The 20826-nt window shown below is 39.9% G+C and overlaps 1 protein-coding gene across 1 annotated transcript in view; it reads left to right on the forward strand.

The window, feature by feature from the left end:
* GNA13 (G protein subunit alpha 13) overlaps nt 1–14384 on the forward strand; it is a 30376-nt gene extending 15992 nt beyond the window's left edge. Inside the window, exons 3-5 of the mRNA XM_033138898.1 lie at nt 9600–9650; nt 11312–13691; nt 13836–14384. Of these exons, the coding sequence (XP_032994789.1) occupies nt 9600–9650; nt 11312–11887 (627 nt within the window). The 3' untranslated portion in view covers nt 11888–13691; nt 13836–14384. The remainder of the gene's footprint in view (nt 1–9599; nt 9651–11311; nt 13692–13835) is intronic.
* Nucleotides 14385–20826: the final 6442 nt, after the last annotated feature.

The following is a 20826-nucleotide window of genomic DNA, read 5'->3' on the forward strand; positions in this document are numbered from 1 at the left end:
TGAACACTTGATTGGGAAACGGCCCCAATAAATATGTTCAACTTCTAGCTGGAGAGGGGGAAAGGGTTGTGCATGTAAACAACTAGCATGAGAGCTTACCAGCCTGTCTTTGAATAGCTATGTATAGTGTTGATCTAATCAGTTGGGAACCAGTGTAGAAACAACAAGAGAGCCAACCTCAGAAATGCTCATGGCTGTGTAGCTATATTTCAATGAACTTTTTGTTTTTGTATGTCTGCAGTGCTCAAGTTTTATGTGATGACGCCAGACCCGTTTGTTTAAACCCGCTTCTGACCTAGTGAGGTACAAAGCTTGGGGTGTTCGATTTCCAGAATTCCTTTTCTCCTGTAAGGAGGCTGAACCTGGAGATAAGAAAAGAACTCATGAAGGATGACTTGCAAAGAGATTAGCAATGGACATGCAAGAAGGGTTCAGCTTTCATTCTCTGTGTTCCCCTGTGAACCTAGGTGGCTGAATGGGGACCTGAACACTGATTTTCCCCGTCCAAGTTCAATACTTGATCCGCTGTTCACCACTAGGAGTTACCGGTAGCTTTCACCCTTATTAAGAGGCTGCATTTCGCCTGTTGGAATATTTCTGGATTTTAACTTTCGCAGTACTCTCTCCTCTGATCTCATAGAAGTAGATTTAAATTAGGACATGAAGAAGTTGCTTCACTGTGTTTTCTAGCCCATGCAGGAAATGCAGGCCATACAGAGACAAATGTTGTCAGGTTTTCAGAGAGAAAGCATCTAGTGGTTGAAAGACATGAAAAACAGTTTGCTAAATGCAGCAGGCCTTTCATATGAGTAGCTTATACCACTCAAATGCTTTCTTTATTTGCCTACCTTTCCTTTTAGTTTTCTCCAGAATTTTATATAGATGTTGAAATCAGCGCTGGAAATGGACTGGAAGGCTAACTGGAGAATGAGGCTTCAGGAAAAGAATGAAGGAAATAAGAAACTGCAGCAAAAGGAGAATCAGAAGAAAACCCTAAAGATCAGTAAAGGTTGTGGGGGTGGAGCAGGAAGGAAGATGAGTCAAAAGACAAGGTGGCTGAAGGAAGGGGGACAAAGCAGGCTGCGGACTGACAAGGAGGGCATGAAGAAACAGTGGTGAAGGCACAGAACTTGAGGAACCAAGAAGAAAGCTGTCAGAGGCAAAACTAAACTAGGGGCTATGAATTATTAGCAGTATGGAAATAGACAGGTGAGGGAGGAGGGGCATATGCGGCCCATGAAACCAAGGGCTATAGGGTTGTAGACCCTGAAAGTGGTGGTTTGGCAGTCATGGTTTCACCTTTGTCTACAGCATTTTGACCCTAGCAATTGGGGGGGGGGGAGAATAAGAGCTAGAAATTGGTGGGCATCAGGTGGGTGCTGAATTTTTCTTAGTCATTAGCAAAGGCTTTTAATATTGTGCATTTTCATTGTGAATGTTTTGGTAAGCTGTGGAGGAAAACACTGTAAGTGTTGATTTGTGATCATTGAGCTGTCTGGCTGTGTTACTGAGACATAGCTGGATATTGAGGGGGTGTGAACCTCTCCCAGATCCCCAAGATATTGGATGTAGCACCAAGCATAACCTGAGGGGCGGGATGTATGCCTTTGGTCTCTGGACAGCATCTGCCTGATCAGATGCCCTATTCAGCAGTTGGCCAGTTCTGTACCTATTGTTCTTCTGCCCACATCACCCTATTTGAACTGATACAGGTGGTCTTGGGGAGTGTGTTATTGAAGACTCCAAGGCGATGGGGTTGGGGACTTTAATGTCCATGCTTAGGCTACCTTGTCAGGAGGACCTTGGAATTTCATGACTTGTGCAGTTGGAGGATGTGGATAAGCTTCTTAGATAATTGAATCCCAACATGTATACTCTGGTTCCTTGACAATTGTGGCTATTGAAATCAATAGAACTAGGCTGGAGATAAAGGTGGTGAACATTTCACAGAAAAAGGGGTGTGGTTCCTATCGTTCTGGAGGTGGTGGTTAAATTCATTAAATACAGTAAATCCTTATTGAATTCACAAACCTTGAACCAGCCTCCAATCGCTAATATTTCATTATTAGTCACGGTATTAGAACACATGATGGCTTCCCAACTTGACATGCTGATGCTGATTATTTGGATCTGTTTCAATCCACCTTCATACCCTAGTTTGGGTAAGAACAGTCTCTGTGTCTCATGTAGATGGCTTACATTAGGGAATAGATTGGGCAGGGCGGAGAGGATGTTACCCTTTTGGTTCTTCTGTGGCTTTCAATACCATTGACCATGGTATTCTTCTGGCCAGTTTCTCAGGATGATGGGAGGGTATGGTCCAAAATATCTGGAGGGCACTAAGTTGGGGAAGACTGGATTAAAGTATTGCTTTGTTTTAACAGTGCTTCAAAAAAAAAAAAAAAAACACTGACAAATGTTTGACCAATCAGTCAGCTAAACCTTTGTTGACTAGCCAAATGCCCAACCCCAGTGCCAGATCACATAATGAAATTCATAGTCATACCCTTTTCCACTTTTACTCGCAAGCTTCAATCCCTCATTGGATAGCGCAGAGTAACTAGCAAAGAGACATAGAACCTTGTTCCAGTATCTGTTTTTAAAGATTTGATTCTGGTATAGGGTGTTAAAAAATAAATAAATCTGTGCAGTGTACAGGAATTGGAGTAGCCAAAGCAGAAGTAGTTTGATCAAAGAGGAATTGGAGTAGCCAAAGCAGAAGTAGTTTGATCATTGTTAATGACTTCTTCCTGGAGGGGTGCAACACCCCAGGTGGTCAGCTGTGTGAGTAAAACGATATCCTATCTGAAGGCTAAATCTGCTATCACCTTATCTATTATACATTAAGAGTTTAAAAAGCTAAACCAAGTATTTTGATATGTTGGCTAATGGTTAACTATGTGTGTAGCAACTTAAATCCAAAGGAAGACAATTTTTAATTGTATCAAAATAATAATTGGCACAAAACACTGAAAGTTTGAGGAAGCTTTCAGTTCCTTTGAATAATTGATGGATCACAAATAATATATTCTAATTTTGAAGAGCAGTTAGTTCAGTGGATGGGATGTTTAACATTTAGCCTGCTATCAGATCCACGAAACCTAGCTCTTTGGGGCACTATTAAATACAGAAAATGCATTGCTCATCAAGGTGCTAAATCTAGTGCTATGTATGACTGTATTGTTTGTTTCTTATTATTTAATAACTTTATATACTGCCCTTCTCCTGAGGATCACAGGGTAGTTTACAACATAAAAACACAAGAATACATAGTAACAAATAAAAACAATAGCACCCCCAGAATTTAAAATGCCATAAATTGTTTAATTAGCGAAAGATCTGGGAGAAGAGGCATGTTTTTGCCTGGTGCCTAAATATATGTATATTCTGGAAAACTTAAGTAAGTAGCCCGGCGCTTCTGTCTTTTAGATCACTAGGACAAAGATGAGGGAGGTCTGATTTAGACGCTTGTTGTCCGTACATACAGGGCACTGGACAAGTAGGGGGCAAAGTACTGAGAGGCAAAACAAGCTGGCCCGGGATCATCCACTCACATGGGGGATGGTTCACATCCTCCTTCGTGTACATACGTCGCTCCACACCATTTGATCTTGACAGTCCAGTGGTGACCAGAACCATCCCAGTAGCTGAAGATGATTTCAGTTTTTTCACTCTTGATTTTCTCCTGTTTGGCTTCCCACTCCTGGCAAAATTCTTCTTGCAGGCGGTTTTCTTCTTCCTCACTGTCACTGACAGGCAGGAAGCTGGTTTCCACATCTGAGTTTTCCCCGGTTTCTTCTTGGGGGGCCAGCTCCTCCCACTCCAGCTCTTCTTCCTCTTCCTCCTCATTCAGGGTGAAGAACAAAGTAGAACAGAATGCAAAATAAACCAGAAGAATGTGGCTCTAAAACTGCACCAATCCTAGTGTACTATAGTTGTTCTGGTTTACTAACAAGCAGGGGGCAAGAATAGTCTGGTCTGTATCTCTGGTGGTGGGTAGAACATACCGGTAACTGCAGGGCAGCTCAGCTTTTTTGCAGGCTCTTTCTCCTGTCTTTTAAGGGGGTGACTTGCTGAACAATGGGGTTCCAGAGCCAATTGCTCATGTCTCTCAGGTAGGCATCTTAAGTACTCTTTTTGCATTTGAAGAGGATGGGAGGAAGATACAGAACAGCTTGACTTGGAGAACTGGTGGTACTAGGAGACCAAGGTCGGGTGTGACAAGTAACACGTTGCATTGGGCAACTTAATTGTGCAGTTAAGTTGCAAGGGACCTTTTCTTAGAAGCCTTTTTGGACATTCAACTCCCCCATTTGTGAATAATTCTGACTGCCTTGCCTGCTGAAGGGCACCTTGGTTTATAGTGCACAGAATAGTTACTGCTTTTGCCTGTTTGCAAACTGAAACTGGATTCTGTGACTAATTCGCCAGATGTCTGACTCAGATGGAAATAGGCTAGGCTTCTGTAAACGAATACAACATTTAAGGAGAAAATACTGATTTTGCTTTGGATGTGTCATCAAGTTCTAGGTTAAGTGTTTCCTTTCTCACAGTTCATCATAAACCAGCACTTGTCTAACTGTACTAAAATGTTTGCTTAAACTTTCTTCAGTTGATCACAAGACTACAGGGAGAACCACATGCTATCTAAATACAGCTCCTCTGAAAATGGAATACTTGCTGTTTATGAATCAGTGTATTTAACAGTGAGCATGTGTAGATTACTCAAATCTTTCAGTTGGAAAAAAGACCAGGCTTTGTAGCTGAGTTTGGCCCTGGATAATGCTGATGAATTCAACAAGAGAGCAGATGTTCCATGAGCATTCAGAGACACTGGCTGAAGGCCAGCAAAATGACAGAGGGCCTTTTTAAACTTTGTACACCAGTGATGTTGTTAAGCTTCTTTGCCATCTTAGTGTACAGAAATCCACACAATGTTCAGTTACAGGGTAGGGTTGGGGGATCTCTTATTTGTACCCCTGTGGTAACATCCAAGCTCAAATATCAGTGGTCACAACTCTGTTTGATTTAGAGAGTTAACACTTGGTTACTGATAGCCTGTTCAAGGAAACGGATGGCATGCATGTGTGTTTGAAATTGCTTGTGATTTTCTCATATTTTTATACTTTACATCTTGACATGTTCTGTGATTGTTTAAAATGGGATATTCTGGTGCTCTGTGCCCAGTTTGAGAGTAGTCTCTCCTTCATATATTTTGGGCATTATGGGCATTATTAACACCTTAAATTGGGCTCGAAAGCAAATTTACAACTAGTGCAGATCTTTCTGGACTAGTATAATACATGCCTGGTCAGAGCTGGCCGTTAGCAACTTGGTTGTGCATTCTGCACAAGCTACAGCATCCAAATACTCTTCAAGAGCAGCCCTGTGTAGAGTGAATTACAATAGTTAAGTCTGATATTTAATAAAATACACAGTGGATTTGCACAAAAACCTGGAAGAGCAAGTCCTTTGGTATTCTCCTGAAATTTTGATGCATCTCTAGGTGAAAGAAAGGGGGGAAACGAAGATACATTGTGGAGTGGGAGTTGTAAATGGGGGGTGCAGAAACGGAACAAGGAAAGATCTTTGCTGTATCTTGGTGACTTCTCAGCAGAAATGTTTGAGATTTCATATGAATAGGGCATTCAACACTTAGGTGCTCTATTGCATACAGTTTGGGCAAGTGGTCTGGATTTTATAGGCACCTAGAACATATGGCTGTCGTGTTAAATTTCAGGTCAAATACTATTTATTCATTTGCTTATGGGAAAGCAAAAATCACATTTGGCACCCCAAAGTGCATAAAATACAACCTTCAGAACTAGCTTGTCTCAGCCTACAAACAATAACATTACGTATCTGGTGAGTGTTGTAAAAGTTTTCCCTAAGTTAGCAAAAGCTTGTCAGACAATACTATAGGCTTGCAAGTTTGTCTAAATTGTTCTGTATTTTATGCTGGTAGAACAAGGTTTGCTATGTGGTTGAAAAATTCATCATATAATGCTATCCTTGGTTATAAGAAACCTCAGTGTAGTTTCCTCTTTCACCACAGAGTTCTTTTTGACCTCAAGCAAATTACCGAGTGATTGATCTCTTCCTCTTTAAAGATGCAGATGAAATTTAGTGCAATCTATAATTTAGGAATCGTTAAAAGCATAGCCTAGGAATGGTTAAAAACATAGCCTTGCACATATCTACTAAAAAGTAAGTTCCACTGAGTTCAGTGGGATTTGCTACCAGATAAGTGTGTTCAGAATAACAACCGAAGAGGGTTAACCTCTGTAAAATGAAGGAATAGATAGACATAGACATGAATGGTGAACTGCAAACTTACCGGTACTCTGATGCTGAATGCCACAATATAAGTCACGGAAATTTCTGGACAGTGGCTCAGTTGTTGTTTAGTCGTTTAGTCGTGTCCGACTCTTCGTGACCCCATGGACCAGAGCACACCAGGCACTCTTGTCTTCCACTGCCTCCCGCAGTTTGGTAAAACTCATGTTAGTAGCTTCAAGAACACTGTCCAACCATCTCATCCTCTGTCACCCCTTCTCCTTGTGCCCTCAATCTTTTCCATCATCAGGGTCTTTTCCAGGGAGTCTCTTCTTCTCATGAAGTGGCCAAAGTATTGGAACCTCAGCTGCAGGATCTGTCCTTCTAGTGAGCACTCAGGGCTGATTTCCTTAAGAATGGATAGGTTTGATCTTCTTGCAGTCCATGGCACTCTCAAGAGTCTCCTCCAGCACCATAATTCAAAAGCATCAATTCTACGGCGATCAGCCTTCTTTATGGTCCAGCTCTCACTTCCAGACATCACCACTGAAAAGTTTCCAAGAGATGTGCTGAGTGCTGCCTTCCTGCACCATACTAGTTGTATTTATGATTTCTTCCCCCTCCGCACCGCTAAGTGTTATATGATGCAATTGCAATTACACAATGCTGTGCAGAACAGCGTAGAAGTAAAGCTGAGTGTCATCAGTGCAGTGATGACACTTCAGCCTCATACCTCGGCATGACTTTCCCCACCAGTTTGGAAGCCAAGATTTATTCCACATATTCTCTGGGTGAAAGATGCATGTGAGCCTCAGGTTTGTCCCATATCTACCCTGTACGTAGTTTATGCAATGTGAAAACATGTCCTTGGCTGGAACTTCATTTTCAACAAGATTCTGTTAAAGACTCTGATAGTAAGGAGATGGCCTGGAATATTGGCAGCATAATTTGTCCTTAACATAGCCAGACATCTCTACTCTAGCTGTCTCAACTTCTGAGACAGTGGACCATTTAGGATTATCTGGTTTGCTAATTTTGAGCAATAGATATACTGTCAATCAAGGTTTCAGGGGATTGTCATTGGTTGCTGGTTCTCAGCATCTGCACAGGCCTCTGGTGCTTTCTGCAAAGGGCTGCTTTGTTTTTCAGTCACTTCAAATCAGTATCAAGATTAGTACCCACCTCGCGAAATAAATGTTGGCTGTTCCTCTTCTATGCTTGCAAAATTGCACTCTTCCTATTTTGATATTTCAGTGGACTCCCGTTATTTTAGATTGAGTAACCATTGCATACTTTTCGCATTGGCAAACAGAAATGCTTCGTGCAACACAAGTCTGGTGGGACATTTACATTAGCAGGATTGTTGTGACACAAGATTTCTCAAGCTAAATCCCACTTCATTAGGTGCAAGAAATGTGATCCTGAGTCAGGAGACTGGTTTTATATACATACAGGTACAGGAAAGATAAAATTCATTAGTGAGGCCAAATGGTCATGAAATGTGAGGTATATGCAAGAGCCCATTCACATTGGCATTGATTGATGGCAATGATTACTGTACACATAAGATGGAAAAGGAGGGAAAGTGAGAGGGACGACTGTGTGGGAGAACGGGAACAGGGAAAAGGGAGTGGCTGAAAGAGGATCTTTGAAAATCTTCCAATTGAGGATAAACATTTATACATCTAATAGAGTGCATGTTTACACCACAGTAAATCTTCATGCTTACATGAAGTATCTGAAGAAGGTATCTGAAGAAGTGTGCATGCACACGAAAGCTCATACCAGGAACAAACTCAGTTGGTCTCTAAGGTGCTACTAGAAAGAATTTTCGATTTTGTTTTGTTCATGCTTACAGTTCCTCAAGATTCTTTTTTTACGTCAGGAGAACGACACAGTTATCCTTCCAGAATTTGTCACTGTTCAGTGATCATTACATGCATCAGCCCCAGGTCCTGCAGTTGCACTAAATGCAGATTTGTTTCTTATTACGAAAACCTGATTTGACCAAATTAAAATCTAAAGCCTGAAGATACGCTGTGTGCATTTTGTGAGTACTAGCAGGATTGTAACCATAAAGGGGGCAGTGAGAAACAAGAGTGGTATGTTGATGCTTTTCTTTTTATCTTTATCTTGAGTTCAATCTTATGGACTGGTGCTTTCTGGAGTAGTATTCTTGTGTTCTGATTTATTGTGATGGTGTTTTAATAAATTATCTGGGCATAATTTTTTATTGCTTTAAACTGCTCTGGGTTCTCTTTTGGGGGAATTATGGAATAAATGTTTTTAGATTTAAAAAGAGGATGCTTGGGCATTTTCCGAGATTTGCAGGAAAAAAGAAAACTTCGAAAACATCCAATGAGAACTGCAAATACTGGGGTATGGAGGATACAGAGTGCTATTCTCTGCTTGGAGAGAATGGCTGCATCAAATGGTGAATAAGAGCACATATTTTAAGAGAAGTGGGGTACACTGCAGCATTTTGTTGCAGGACATGTTGGCTTATTCTAATAGCAATTGTGTTTTCTTGGAATCACACTGTGCTAGCCCCAGTACTATAGGCCAGTTCTGGAACCTGCCATATATAACAAAGCATTTCACTACTTGTACTTAAGGAATATCTTGTTTGAAGGATACTGGGCCAAATGATAGGGTGTCCGTCCGCCCGTCCGCCCCCCCCCCCCCCCGGATGATGAGCCATCTCTGGCTTGTGCCAGCAATATTAACTTTCTGTATGCATGGAAAGGTAATTTGAAATGTGTGTTTTTCAAAACACTTTCTTAAAGAGATGTGCTAGTTTATGGTGAATGTGGCAGGAGTTATATCCCAACGTTCTCTGTTATTAGTGACTTTGCACTTCCTTGAAATTTGGGTTGTTGCTTGCTACAGCCAGTTGTATTTATTGAAATAGAATCTTATGTGCATGTAACTCATATGAATGTCAATGTATCAATCTTCCCCCTTTAAACAGATGAGCAGCAAATTTGTGCAGACAAATTATGCAGAAGTTCAGAAATCATTGTCACACTTGGAGTCATTTCCCCATCTTTACCTCCTTGTAAGCAGAATTTCTAAACAGTTACCTTGCACACCCCGATCCCATGTACATCGGTCCCAATCCAGGAGTGTTCAGAATGCTTAAATTGCCTGAAATCAATGTGCTTTGCCCTATGATAGATTGTGGCCATTGATTTGATGCAAGTCCCACAGATCTTAGTGGCATTTGCTTTCAAGCAAGTGTGTTTAGGAATGGGGTGCAATATACCTCCTTTATCTAATTTGCATTAAATAGTTGAATTAACTGTGCAATTCCTTCATTTTAGGGGGAGTCTGTGAAATATTTTCTGGATAACTTGGATAAACTTGGAGAACAAGTAAGTGTAACTTCATTGATTTTTAAAGCAGTCTGGTATGTTTGGAATGTTTTTATTTATTTATTTTTACAGCTTGTAAGAGTTGAAAGTTAATTGACATTGCAAATTAAAAGTGAGAAAACATGCCAACATACTGCTTATGTGGTGTTTGTGTTCAGTAGTCATTGGCGTCCTCTACCAAGCTTCCACCATTGACTCAGAGAGCTATGGTTGATGCTAATAGTGTTTTTTATCTGCTCAAATTGCATGTTGCCCAGTTCTTGGGAAGCTCTCAGATACAGTAAAGCAAATAACAGCATCTTCAGGGCCACAGTTTCCATCAGGATTATAGAATTGTTTATAAGCTCCAAATACATACAAAAAAAGGTGGAAGCTAACACAGGCCTTGGCTTAGTGTTATGAGCAAACGAGTGCTCATGGTTTGTTTTCTCTCTAAACATTAATGAGTAAGCAAGGAACAAAGCCTGACTTCTGTTTATGATTTGTTTGGAGAGAAACAAACTACCAATGCAGGTTTGCATGTTAACACTAAGCCTAGGTTTCATGGTTTGTTTTTCACAGCTCTAGGCTGGATGGAATGATGAAGCAGGAGCAATTTGAGCAGTGTGCTTTAGCACGTTGCTTATTCATGGCAAGCCATGGCCTACTGCTTACCATCATGTGCAAATTAAGCCACAGTCACTTTTCAGCTGGACTGTTCTGTTTTAAGTTGAGTTGGTTAATCTTGTGTAGCGGGAGTGAGCCTGTTGAATTGGGCTTTGGGCCCCACAAGCGTCTTGGGAAGGAGGGGAAGCTCCCAGCATTTCTCAATCTATCTTGCCTTCACATCAAGCAGCACACGCCTTTCTTCAGCTCCCGTGTTTGTCTTCCACATTCTTCTGCTTGTTAAGCAGCAGCATTCTGGGCTTAGATGTCTGCTTCTGAAAGATAAAGATCCTAAACTTGAACTACATTATCCAGAGAAGAAATAGCATTGCAAATCTGCATAGCCATAAAGACTGAAAAGAATAGAGCTGTGTCCTTTTCTGTCCATAAAGCTCTTCTGTATTTCTTTTCTTGATCAGAACAAATCAGCTAGGATATGTTAGCGTTTTAATTCTGCTTTGCAGGAAATGCTCCTTTTAGAAATCTTCAAGGTAGAATTTGATCAATCTCTACAGGGAAGAATTACATTTTTTCTCTCAAGTGCATTGCAGGGGGTTGAAGTAGATGACCATGAGAGTCCCTTCCAACTTTAAATTCTATGGTTTTAAGTTTTGGGGGCTTTACTTAATGTTAAGGCACACTATTAGTTACTTAATAATATAGCTAAATTTTACAGAGTGTTAGAAATTAGGTAAGTGCTTTCCTGAATAAAACAGTCATAGGCAAATAGTTCTCTTCTCTCCCTGCCCCCAGTAGTTTCTCTTTCTGCTTTCTGAAACCATACATTTGTCACTGAAAACTTTTTAATCAATTAAATGAGATAAACTTAGAATGGTATCATTATACTTTTGGCACTGTATTGTACACGCAACTAGTAAGTTTTTAAAAAACAACAACATTCAGATAACGAAGGATGATAAAATCTTTTCTATTTCAAACATTCCAGGGCAGCTCATTTTAATGTTCAGTACCATTCACAATACCTTAATTAACTTTGGCGTTTTTTTGTTTCTTAGGACTATCTTCCCTCCCAGCAAGATATTCTATTGGCACGAAAACCTACAAAAGGGATTCATGAGTATGATTTTGAAATTAAAAATGTTCCCTTCAAGATGGTTGATGTAGGTGGCCAAAGGTCAGAGCGGAAACGTTGGTTTGAATGCTTTGACAGCGTCACTTCTATATTGTTCCTGGTTTCATCGAGTGAATTCGACCAGGTACTTATGGAGGATCGACTAACAAATCGCCTTACAGAATCTTTGAACATTTTTGAAACTATAGTCAACAACCGGGTTTTCAGCAATGTCTCCATAATCCTCTTCCTAAACAAGACAGACTTACTTGAGGAAAAAGTGCAAAAAGTGAGCATCAAAGACTATTTCCCAGAGTTTGAAGGGGATCCCCACAACTTAACAGACGTCCAAAAATTCCTGGTGGATTGTTTTCGCACGAAACGCCGGGACCAGCAGCAGCAGAAGCCCTTGTACAACCACTTCACCACTGCTATTAATACAGAAAATATCCGCCTGGTATTCCGTGATGTAAAGGATACCATCCTTCATGACAACCTCAAGCAGCTCATGCTACAGTGATGCGCAGCAACAACAACGAAAAACTTTGATTTGTGTTAATAGTTTACAGCAGGAGTTGGAAAAAGGTCTTGTCCGACCTCATGATGTGTGGGTAAAGCTGCTGCTGTTCCAGTTAATTGCCAACTTCTCTCAAAATTCAGGCTTAAATCTTTTCTGCTATATCTCTGTCTTGAAAGAGTTTTCATTTCTTAACAGACCTCAACTTTTTTAAAGCTAACTCACATGTTTTAACCTCTTCCCTTTTTTCAGCCTGACGAAGCCTGTACTCCAATAACAAGTAACTTGTAGACATGCAGTTTAAAGAATTTACTTCGGAAACTTGATAAGTTTAAAAAGCAGTTTGGCATGTGAAAGGGCTATAGAAGAGATTTGTATAACTCTGGACTGCTCTCCAAGCTTGGCCAACCACCACCGTCAGTTCTTTGTGGCAAATAGCTCCACCCTGTCAAATAATTAAGCTGTCTTTGAAGTTTACAAATGTATTTTTGCTTCCATGCCAATATAGGATGTTCACCAAATGGTACCAGAAAGGAGGTCCACTACCAGTGAATATTTTAATCAGAAACAATCATGCAAAGGGACTTCTCATCTTAATTGGTCATTTTTAGATCATGTGGTTTGACAAAAAAATCTATGCTTTAAGTTTGGAACTAACTAGTTTAAATCGTACAGCTGTTTGCAGCTTTAGATGTCTGCCAGTTGCTGTGAATTAACTGTTTTAAGAATGTTCCTTGAGGATTTTTGTTGTTCTTCAGTTAGCTCATACATTATGGTTTGGATGATGGAGGAAACCAAGCAAGAGATTTGTTTCTGTTAAGCAGCAGCAGCAGTGTTTATAGATGTCAGGTGCATCTATAGGGTTGACAATACTGAGAATGCACATAACTGTATTAATATACAGGACTCAATATTATATTGCTGACCAAAAAGGCAGAAAGTGATTATCAAAAATTATAAGGGAACTGAATTATAACCTTGAAATGCCATATTGCAAGACAGTGAAATTTTAAAGGGCCTCCACTTTCCGCCTCAGTTGCTGCACACCTCAATAACTCAGCCTTGTAAGCACCCCATTCACTAAAACACAAGTTTTGTGGAACTACCATAACTGCCTTTTTCATCTCAATTCTGAGGAGGCTAGTGACGCTTTTGATTTCTCAGGTGTTGGTTTAAAAGCCCATATTATACTAGTTACTCTGGATTTCCAAGTTAACTGTAAACTTTATTGCAGGTCTTACTATGCTATGCTTTAAAGGGAACATCTACAAAAGCAATGGATACTTATGCCTGTTCTAACACTTTACTCTCATAAAAGTTTTAATGGTTAACATGATCAGAGATTAGCAGCACAGTTCCCCCTTTTTTGTTACACAGGCCAAATTTGATGCATTGCTACTGCAATTCCATAATCTTTGTGGAAGGAAGTCAGTCAGCAAAATCCATAGGTTTGAAACCAATTTAGTTTTGCTGTCTAGATCCAGGTAACTTGAGAGCTCGTGCCAATTAAGTGCTTTACTAGAACAGGCTCAGTGTGGAATAGTGAGCCTATTACAGCATCAGAAAACACTGTTAAGTGATGCAGAATCCTTTAACCTAAAGTGCCTCTTAATTGCTTTTCCTTGCGGTGGCCTTAACACAAATGCCAATGTTTCAGATCGTGGCCTTTTGTGGGGTGGGGTGGGGACTCCATTGCCAGGTTAAACTTACCGGTAGCTACTGCACAGAGATGTTGCATATTTGCTAGAAAATACTAAAAATAAAAATGAAACCACCCACTCAGATATTCTGAAGTGTAACAGTATAGGTCAGGGGTCAGCAACCTTCGGCTCTCCAGATGTTTCGGACTACAATTCCCATCATCCCTGACCACTGGTCCTGTTAGCTAGGGATCATGGGAGTTGTAGGCCAAAACATCTGGAGAGCCGAAGGTTGCCTATGCCTGGTATAGGTGTAGGTGTTCTGGGGATAATATTTCTCCCACTCCTGTATTCTTTCAGGAGTCAATCAAAATCGGTATGCAAAGTGCTTTTTGCTAGTCTTCTAAGTAATATATAGTTAAGGGCAGTATTTGCTTTTAAATGTGTTAACAAATCATGATTTATGTGGAACTACAAGCAAACAGGAACAAATTGGTTTCATTGACTCAGTTTTATAATACTGCTAATGGGTATAGTTTTTAAAGTGTGTCATGCACAGATTTTCCATTGTACTCCAGAAAAATTGCTAGAAGTGGAGAGATTTGGAGTATTTGGCTTTTTTAACCAAAAGGAGACATTTTGGGGTGGGGCTGCAAATTTAATTAAGGGAACTGGGGAGGAGAGGGGTGGTCTCCCCCCCCCCCCCCGCTGGCAGCTTTCCCACTCAGTCTCACACATACACAGCTGCTTTTCCTCCACAGCTTGGTGGTGGGGGTGTAATTTTGATAGGAAAATTTAGCTAGAGGGGAAAGAGTGAAGCAGCCCTTGGCTATTCATCTGCTTAACCTTCATGGCAACTTCAAAAAAAGTCATGGGAAAGATACACACAACTATGTGTCATGTCTAGTTTGGTAGAACCTTACATTCTCAGATGTAGCTTTCAAATACAGGGCTGGTTTGTAAGAACACTTTTTCCTCAAGTGTTGCTTAACAAAATGCTTCCAATAAATGTGTTCTGCAAATTCCGGGATTTGTATTTAAGTAATTTGTTTTCCTTCTAACCTCCGTGGAATAAACATGGAGTGATCTTGCGTATAATATTTTAGACTAACAAAATCCAGCGTTTTAAAGTCTGAAATTAAACATTTAATGTCAAAATTATTTTTAAATTTCAGTAGAAAAATTAAGGCAACTGATCTTTTTAAACAACAAAAAACCGGTCTTAGCTTTAGCCTCATGCCTTACTTTGTAGTAGCACAGTATAAACAGCCATTTTTCAAAGCTTAAAAAACCCTCTTTTCTCACTGAAGTGCAAGATGAGACTGCTGCTGCCCCACTCTCGGGCTTCTTGAAAAGTTCAATGCGGTGTGGGAGAGCAGTTTGAAGAACCCAAAAACTAGGGGGAGACTTTGAAAACAGCCTTTGAAGACAAGGTGATAGTTTCACACTCTCAAGATGCTTTTCACTTAAACCAAATGTTATTTTCATGTAAGATTATTTGGAAACTTATCTTAAGAAGAAGCCTAGGTTGAATCCAGACTTGGTCATAGTTGGAAAATTATGGGACTCTTCCCATAATGATTTCAGTGGATCTGTTCTAAGCATGACTAAGTCCACATCCAATTCATTGGCAGCAAATTCTTGCTTGAGCCCCTGATTAGATTTTCTTTGTGCTAGAGTCAACTGCACAAAGACCAGCTTTTTTTAATAGGCCTTTTTCTGGTACCAAAACAAAGACATCCCTAAGACCAGACTTGTAAAGATGACACAGCATTGTAATACTGCCATTTGCAGTTTTCTTTTATCTTTTACTTGAAAGCAAATAATTGCCACTTATTTAAAACTGCTTTCCCATTCTTCAAGAGCATTGAGAGCTTACATTCTAGAAACCTTTTCTCTAAAAATATATTTGGTAACAACCTCACATAATATTTATCTAATGAAACCAGGATTTGTATTAGCTTTGTATAAATGTGGGGTGTTTGTGGCTTTACATTTTTTTTATATGTGTAACTTTTGTAACTTTCCAGGGACTAAGAGAATCTGCTACTTTGTAAAAAAAAATCCCTCTTGCCTTAGTTCAGCATCAGCAATAAATTATTTCTAAAGAAGGTCTTATAGGCATAATTTTAAAATGGTTCGGTTACTAATAGACAAAAGCCTCTTTTAGATGTACGTTGCTCTCTGTACATACATTGCAGGTGTTCCAACTATTAATATTTGCCTTATGTAAATTACTGACGGTAAATAAACAATATACATCCTCACTGTGCATATGGAGTTTGTATCTTTGTGTATATTAGATTGAGGTTTTATAACTTGCTGGCGATGCAGCCAGATTTTGACAACTGTCTGCCTTTGAAACATTTAAAATTCTACGTGTATGTGGAACTTAATTGTATTTTGTGGGTCTGCGTTGTCTTCTCTAGCTGCAAAGTAAGCAAATCTCTGTGCATTCTTGACATTGGAAAAATAAGTGCCATTCTAGAGTTTTGACACACCCAAGTGTGTAAAAGTTAAGCGAAAAGTTTACTAAACATTGAACCTTATTCTATACAATTCTGAAAAAAGAATTCAAAGAAGAGAAACAAAAATATCAAGGGTTGGAAGGTCCCATGTTGAAATACAGAATTTTGACGTAATTTGGAATTTCTTTGGAAGAGGAGGAGAATAGTGGGAAGAGTAGAAGCATAGGGGGTGAAGTGAGGGCTTACCAATGGTGGAATGCTGAAAAGAATTCTGATTGTATTAGTCCTAGGTTTTATATTCAGCAGTCCAAGACACTTTGTAGGCATGACTACTAACTCCATTATTTCACATTTCACATTATGTCACTAGTAGTACAGTCCTAACCTTGATAACTTGCAAGTAATTCCTATTTAAGTTTTATTCTACATAGGATTGCAGCATGTAGTAGTTATTCTCAAACATGTGCTGGTGTCATGTTGCCCAAAACAAACAAGTATTTAGAAGCACTGCTTGATCCTTGCCTATAAAAGGAAAACTTTCAGATGGCAGTCTGCACAATAGTATTAGCATGTTGACTTAGCAGACCAATGACTTAGCTACTTAGAAACCAATAGGTCAGTGTTAGGAAAGAGCTTTATGGTCTCTATTTACGGGATACATCCACGTGACTTGATTTGAAGTTTGTTCTTTTCCCCAAGAAGCCCTCCACGTGTTGATTGAAATTTCTCAAGCCTGCCTTCCTCTGAAAGTAGTTTTTAGGTTGCACAATGAGCAGAAAAAAGTGGAAGAGCAACCCTTTTGTGACGTTTTGCTAAACACTTATTGAGTGGCCTCATTGTGGTAGTGCATTCCTAATTCCGGTCAAGATTATCAGAGCTGAAATGAAGCTTCAACTTTTCTGTCAATATATATGTGTGTGTGTTTTAATTCATACCTCTTCTATACATAGTCCAATATGGCATTTAAGCATTTGCTAATCTAGAAAATAAATGATCCGTGTAGTGTTTTGGACATGCAATAGTGTGGAATTAACACAACCATCCAAATCATTCAGAATTCAAATCTGGGTAGCAGAGGCAAAAGGAAGGAAAGAAGTGTCCCTTTTTCCTTGTGTGCAGTCGCAAGAAAAGCCTACTGGATCAGGCCAGTGGCCCATCTAGTCCAGCATCTTGTTCTCACAGTGGCCAACCAGATTCCTGTGGGAAACTTGGAAGCAGGAACTGAGTGCAAGAGCACCCACCCTGCCTGTAGTTTCCAGCAACTGGTATTTAGAATACATCCTCCAACCACAGGAGTCCTTTTTTACCCAGACACAACCTCATTAGCAATTGCAGAAGAGCACGTTAGTTTTCCAGCTACCCTAGGCTAAAGCAATTGAGACATTTTGGCTGCATCCAATGAGTGTGCCTCCACTGATACTAAGGCTCTGATGCAGCAGCGCCTTTGTCAGTGGAATAGGTATTGAGGTGATATTCCTGTATCATGTGTCATGCTGCTCTGAAGGTTGGGCAGATTTATAAAGATGGCAAAATCATTTACAATCGCATTGATCCCTGTTCTGGTGATGCAAAACTTAACGGGATACATTGCCTATCAGGGTCATGAAACACCTTGAGGGGTGCCTTGACATCACAGAAGGGCTGTGGTTCAGTTGCAGAGCACCTATTCCTGACATCTCCAGGTGGGGCTGGGAAAGACTTGTCTGAAATCCTGGGGAGGTGCTGCTTATCATTAGAAAATACTGAGCTAAATTGATTTGTATAAACCTGTTGCTTTTGTTCTATCTACTGGAGCACAGGGACAGATTTGGAAGCCTTTTAGCTCTTCGTCCAAAAGCAGCTCCAACCTAGTTAAGAGGCAGAAGAAACACCAGTAAATATAAACTTTACAAAACTAAAAGGGTCTTAGGCAGTGCTTTTCAGATGGTGTTGCTTGCTTTTCTTTCTATATGCCAGTATCAAGCAAGTCTGCTCACTTAAACTTTAAAAATAAGAAGGCTTGATATTTAATTTTGATTCTCCCCTCTACTAAAAAAAAAGAACATTATTACCCCTGTTTTCTGTTTCCTTGTTCCCTGAACACATTCTACTTCACTATTTTTTCTGATGTATGCATTCAAGACTTTGTTGGTACAGTTCATTCTTTTATCTCCAGGAATTCCAGAAACTAAATGTATCTAAAATGTGCAAAAAGGCAAAGGCACATTTATTCATTTTATTTCTTTACTTAAAAGTGAAATGTTACTGTGATAAAATCTTCCCCTCTCTGAGTATGTTTCACAGGAAATATTTTTTTTTAAAAAAGAAAGGCTTCTCTACAATACAGAACACGTTTTCTGAGCACATCAAATATTTGATTCAATTGTATCAAAGTATCGCATTAAAAAAAACTATGCAGTACTGCTGTTAGAAATAAACATTGTTCTGATTTCCTAATACTGTAGCAGTAGAACCTAAAAACTTAAAAATATTCTCAAAACTATGGCTACTTAATTTACATTAAATTTGAGTTTACTATAAAGTTTTAGAGAATTCTGTAAAAAAGAAAAAATGGAGTACTGTTGCATACTCTTTTGTATTGCAATGTTTGAAAATAGAGTTGACACAAAATATCCTATAGATCCAGTGCAATCCAATTACTTAGCCCAAAAAAACTGACATTGGCACACCTGTAATACAATATGCTATTTAGACAATAGTGTAAACTGCACACTCTTATGGTGAAATTTGAGACACAGTATTGCAGTTGGGGTGTGTCCAAACTAGGATTTTGTATATTCTGCTACAGGAAATCACATAAGGAAGTTGTGTTCATTTGTACAAAAGCTTGTACCTCCTAGGTAAAACCCTTTGCACAATTGGACTGGACAGAAGTGTGTCTCTGCAATTGTTTCTCTTTCATTCATTACACAAACTTTTTTTAAAAAAGAATGCTTAATTCAGAACATTACGCTAACACCAAACTAATTTCTTTTGTAGAAGCTAAACTTGGCTTTGACAATTGTTTCTGCTGTTTTTCAGTGGTACCATCATACATATTTAGGCTATGTTGCTGAAATTCTATTTTTAATAGAAGAAAAGCTAAAGCCCAAATTTGATGAATTGGTTCATATATGTGGGAACTGCAACAGTGGAGAACAAAGCTGGGATGCAACAAGAATATATATAATATATATAATAAAGTGAAATGACATTGAAAGGTAGAGAGCTTTTTTCTTTACCGATGATAAAGTGTAACTTCATTCTTCCTGAATAAGGCAAGACCCAGAGCATCAATTCATTCACACACACTCTTAACTTCCGTACAGTTTTGCATTTGGGACAACAGGAAATAGCTATTTTTTCATTTACACCCTTCCCCAGCATTGCCCTATTGTTTGTATTCTACACTAATTAAAATGGGATACTTGTCATTGTTTGGTTCTGCAATAAAAGTAACATAATAGATGAATCTAAAAACTAAATCTCTGCATGTGCAGAGGCTCTGGTGCAGTGGGGAAATCTATACTTGATATTCTAATCTCCTAAAACTCGCATCAAGTTAGAAAAGGCTCCTGTTCAAAATGAAAACCAGTCCGAAACCTTAGTTTTACACTAAAGGCATCACGTCTCCTCATGTCATGTTCTGGGCTGGACTCATTGCACAATATACATATTACTTTGTCATACTGTATATTCCAGTGCTTATTTTCAAGAGATCCTGCATGGGAACCTGCCTGGTTGCCCTATGGCCAGGTTGGCAGCAAGAGTCATGGGAGTAGTTGGGGGGGGGGTAAAGCTGCCCCTAAATCAAATAAATAAAAATAATTTAAAGTTGAAATAATCAGAATATTTGAAATTAAAATACTCATTGTGGTCACTTGTACCACAGAGCAGTCATTCTTGCAAAATAAAGACCTACCTAAGGTTGAAGATGACAGGGGAGCATCTCAATCGCTATGCTTACTGAGGGTGCACAGAAAAACTAAGGGGGGAGGAGAAATTTGAGAAGGAAGTGCTGAAAAGGATTTCGGCAAATCCAAGAAAGCTTGTTTTAGTTTATAGATTTAAAAATATATATATATATATGGGAAAAGGCATGTTCTTTGTAATTTTGCAAAATATACTCGTTAACCTCATGAAAGGTGCTCCCTGGTGCATTTTTTTTATTTAACTTCCTAGTTTGCAAACTACTGAAGATTTGGACAGATTTTCCTGAGCGCTTGGGGTCAAAGGAAAGTAATTTAAAAGAGCTGTTGTGGAGACATTTCATTCCAAATCTTGCTAGACAGAGCCAGACAGAGGAGGATGACGACAGGTGGATGTCCCAACATAAATCACGGGATACGCCCATGGCGGCAGCCCCCTTAAACAGCGTTGAGAGAAATGCACTTGGCACATGCTTAGAGACACTCACCACCTGCGTGCGACTGCATTGTGCCCAGGGGTGCCAACTTGAATAAAATATTATGATTTGGGGGGGGGGGGAGGCCCAGGTAAGCCTGCATAATCGATCGCATGATGGGGCGCACCTACAACATTTGAATGGCAATGCCCATCAAACTTTTTTAGGGGAGGGGGCAAACCCCTCAAATATTTTATTTCTTTTGTGGGGGGGGGGGACCTCGGCCCCTAGGAGCTGGCTCCTATGTGCCTTAGCGTAGGCGTAAATAGGTATATATTCCGAAGCGGGGATGGCAGCATCTCTTCCGTCGACCAGGCAGGCCCTGCATATTCTGAGGCAGGAAGGTCGGGCCAGCCGGCCTGATGCTTCCCTCACGGCCGGCGGAGCTAAGAATCCGGGAGCAGAGACCTCGCGTCTGGAGAAGGCCCGAGCCAGCCCGGCCTCCGCCCT

This window comes from Lacerta agilis, chromosome 2 (genome assembly GCF_009819535.1).
Source record: "Lacerta agilis isolate rLacAgi1 chromosome 2, rLacAgi1.pri, whole genome shotgun sequence".
Taxonomy (NCBI): domain Eukaryota; kingdom Metazoa; phylum Chordata; class Lepidosauria; order Squamata; family Lacertidae; genus Lacerta; species Lacerta agilis.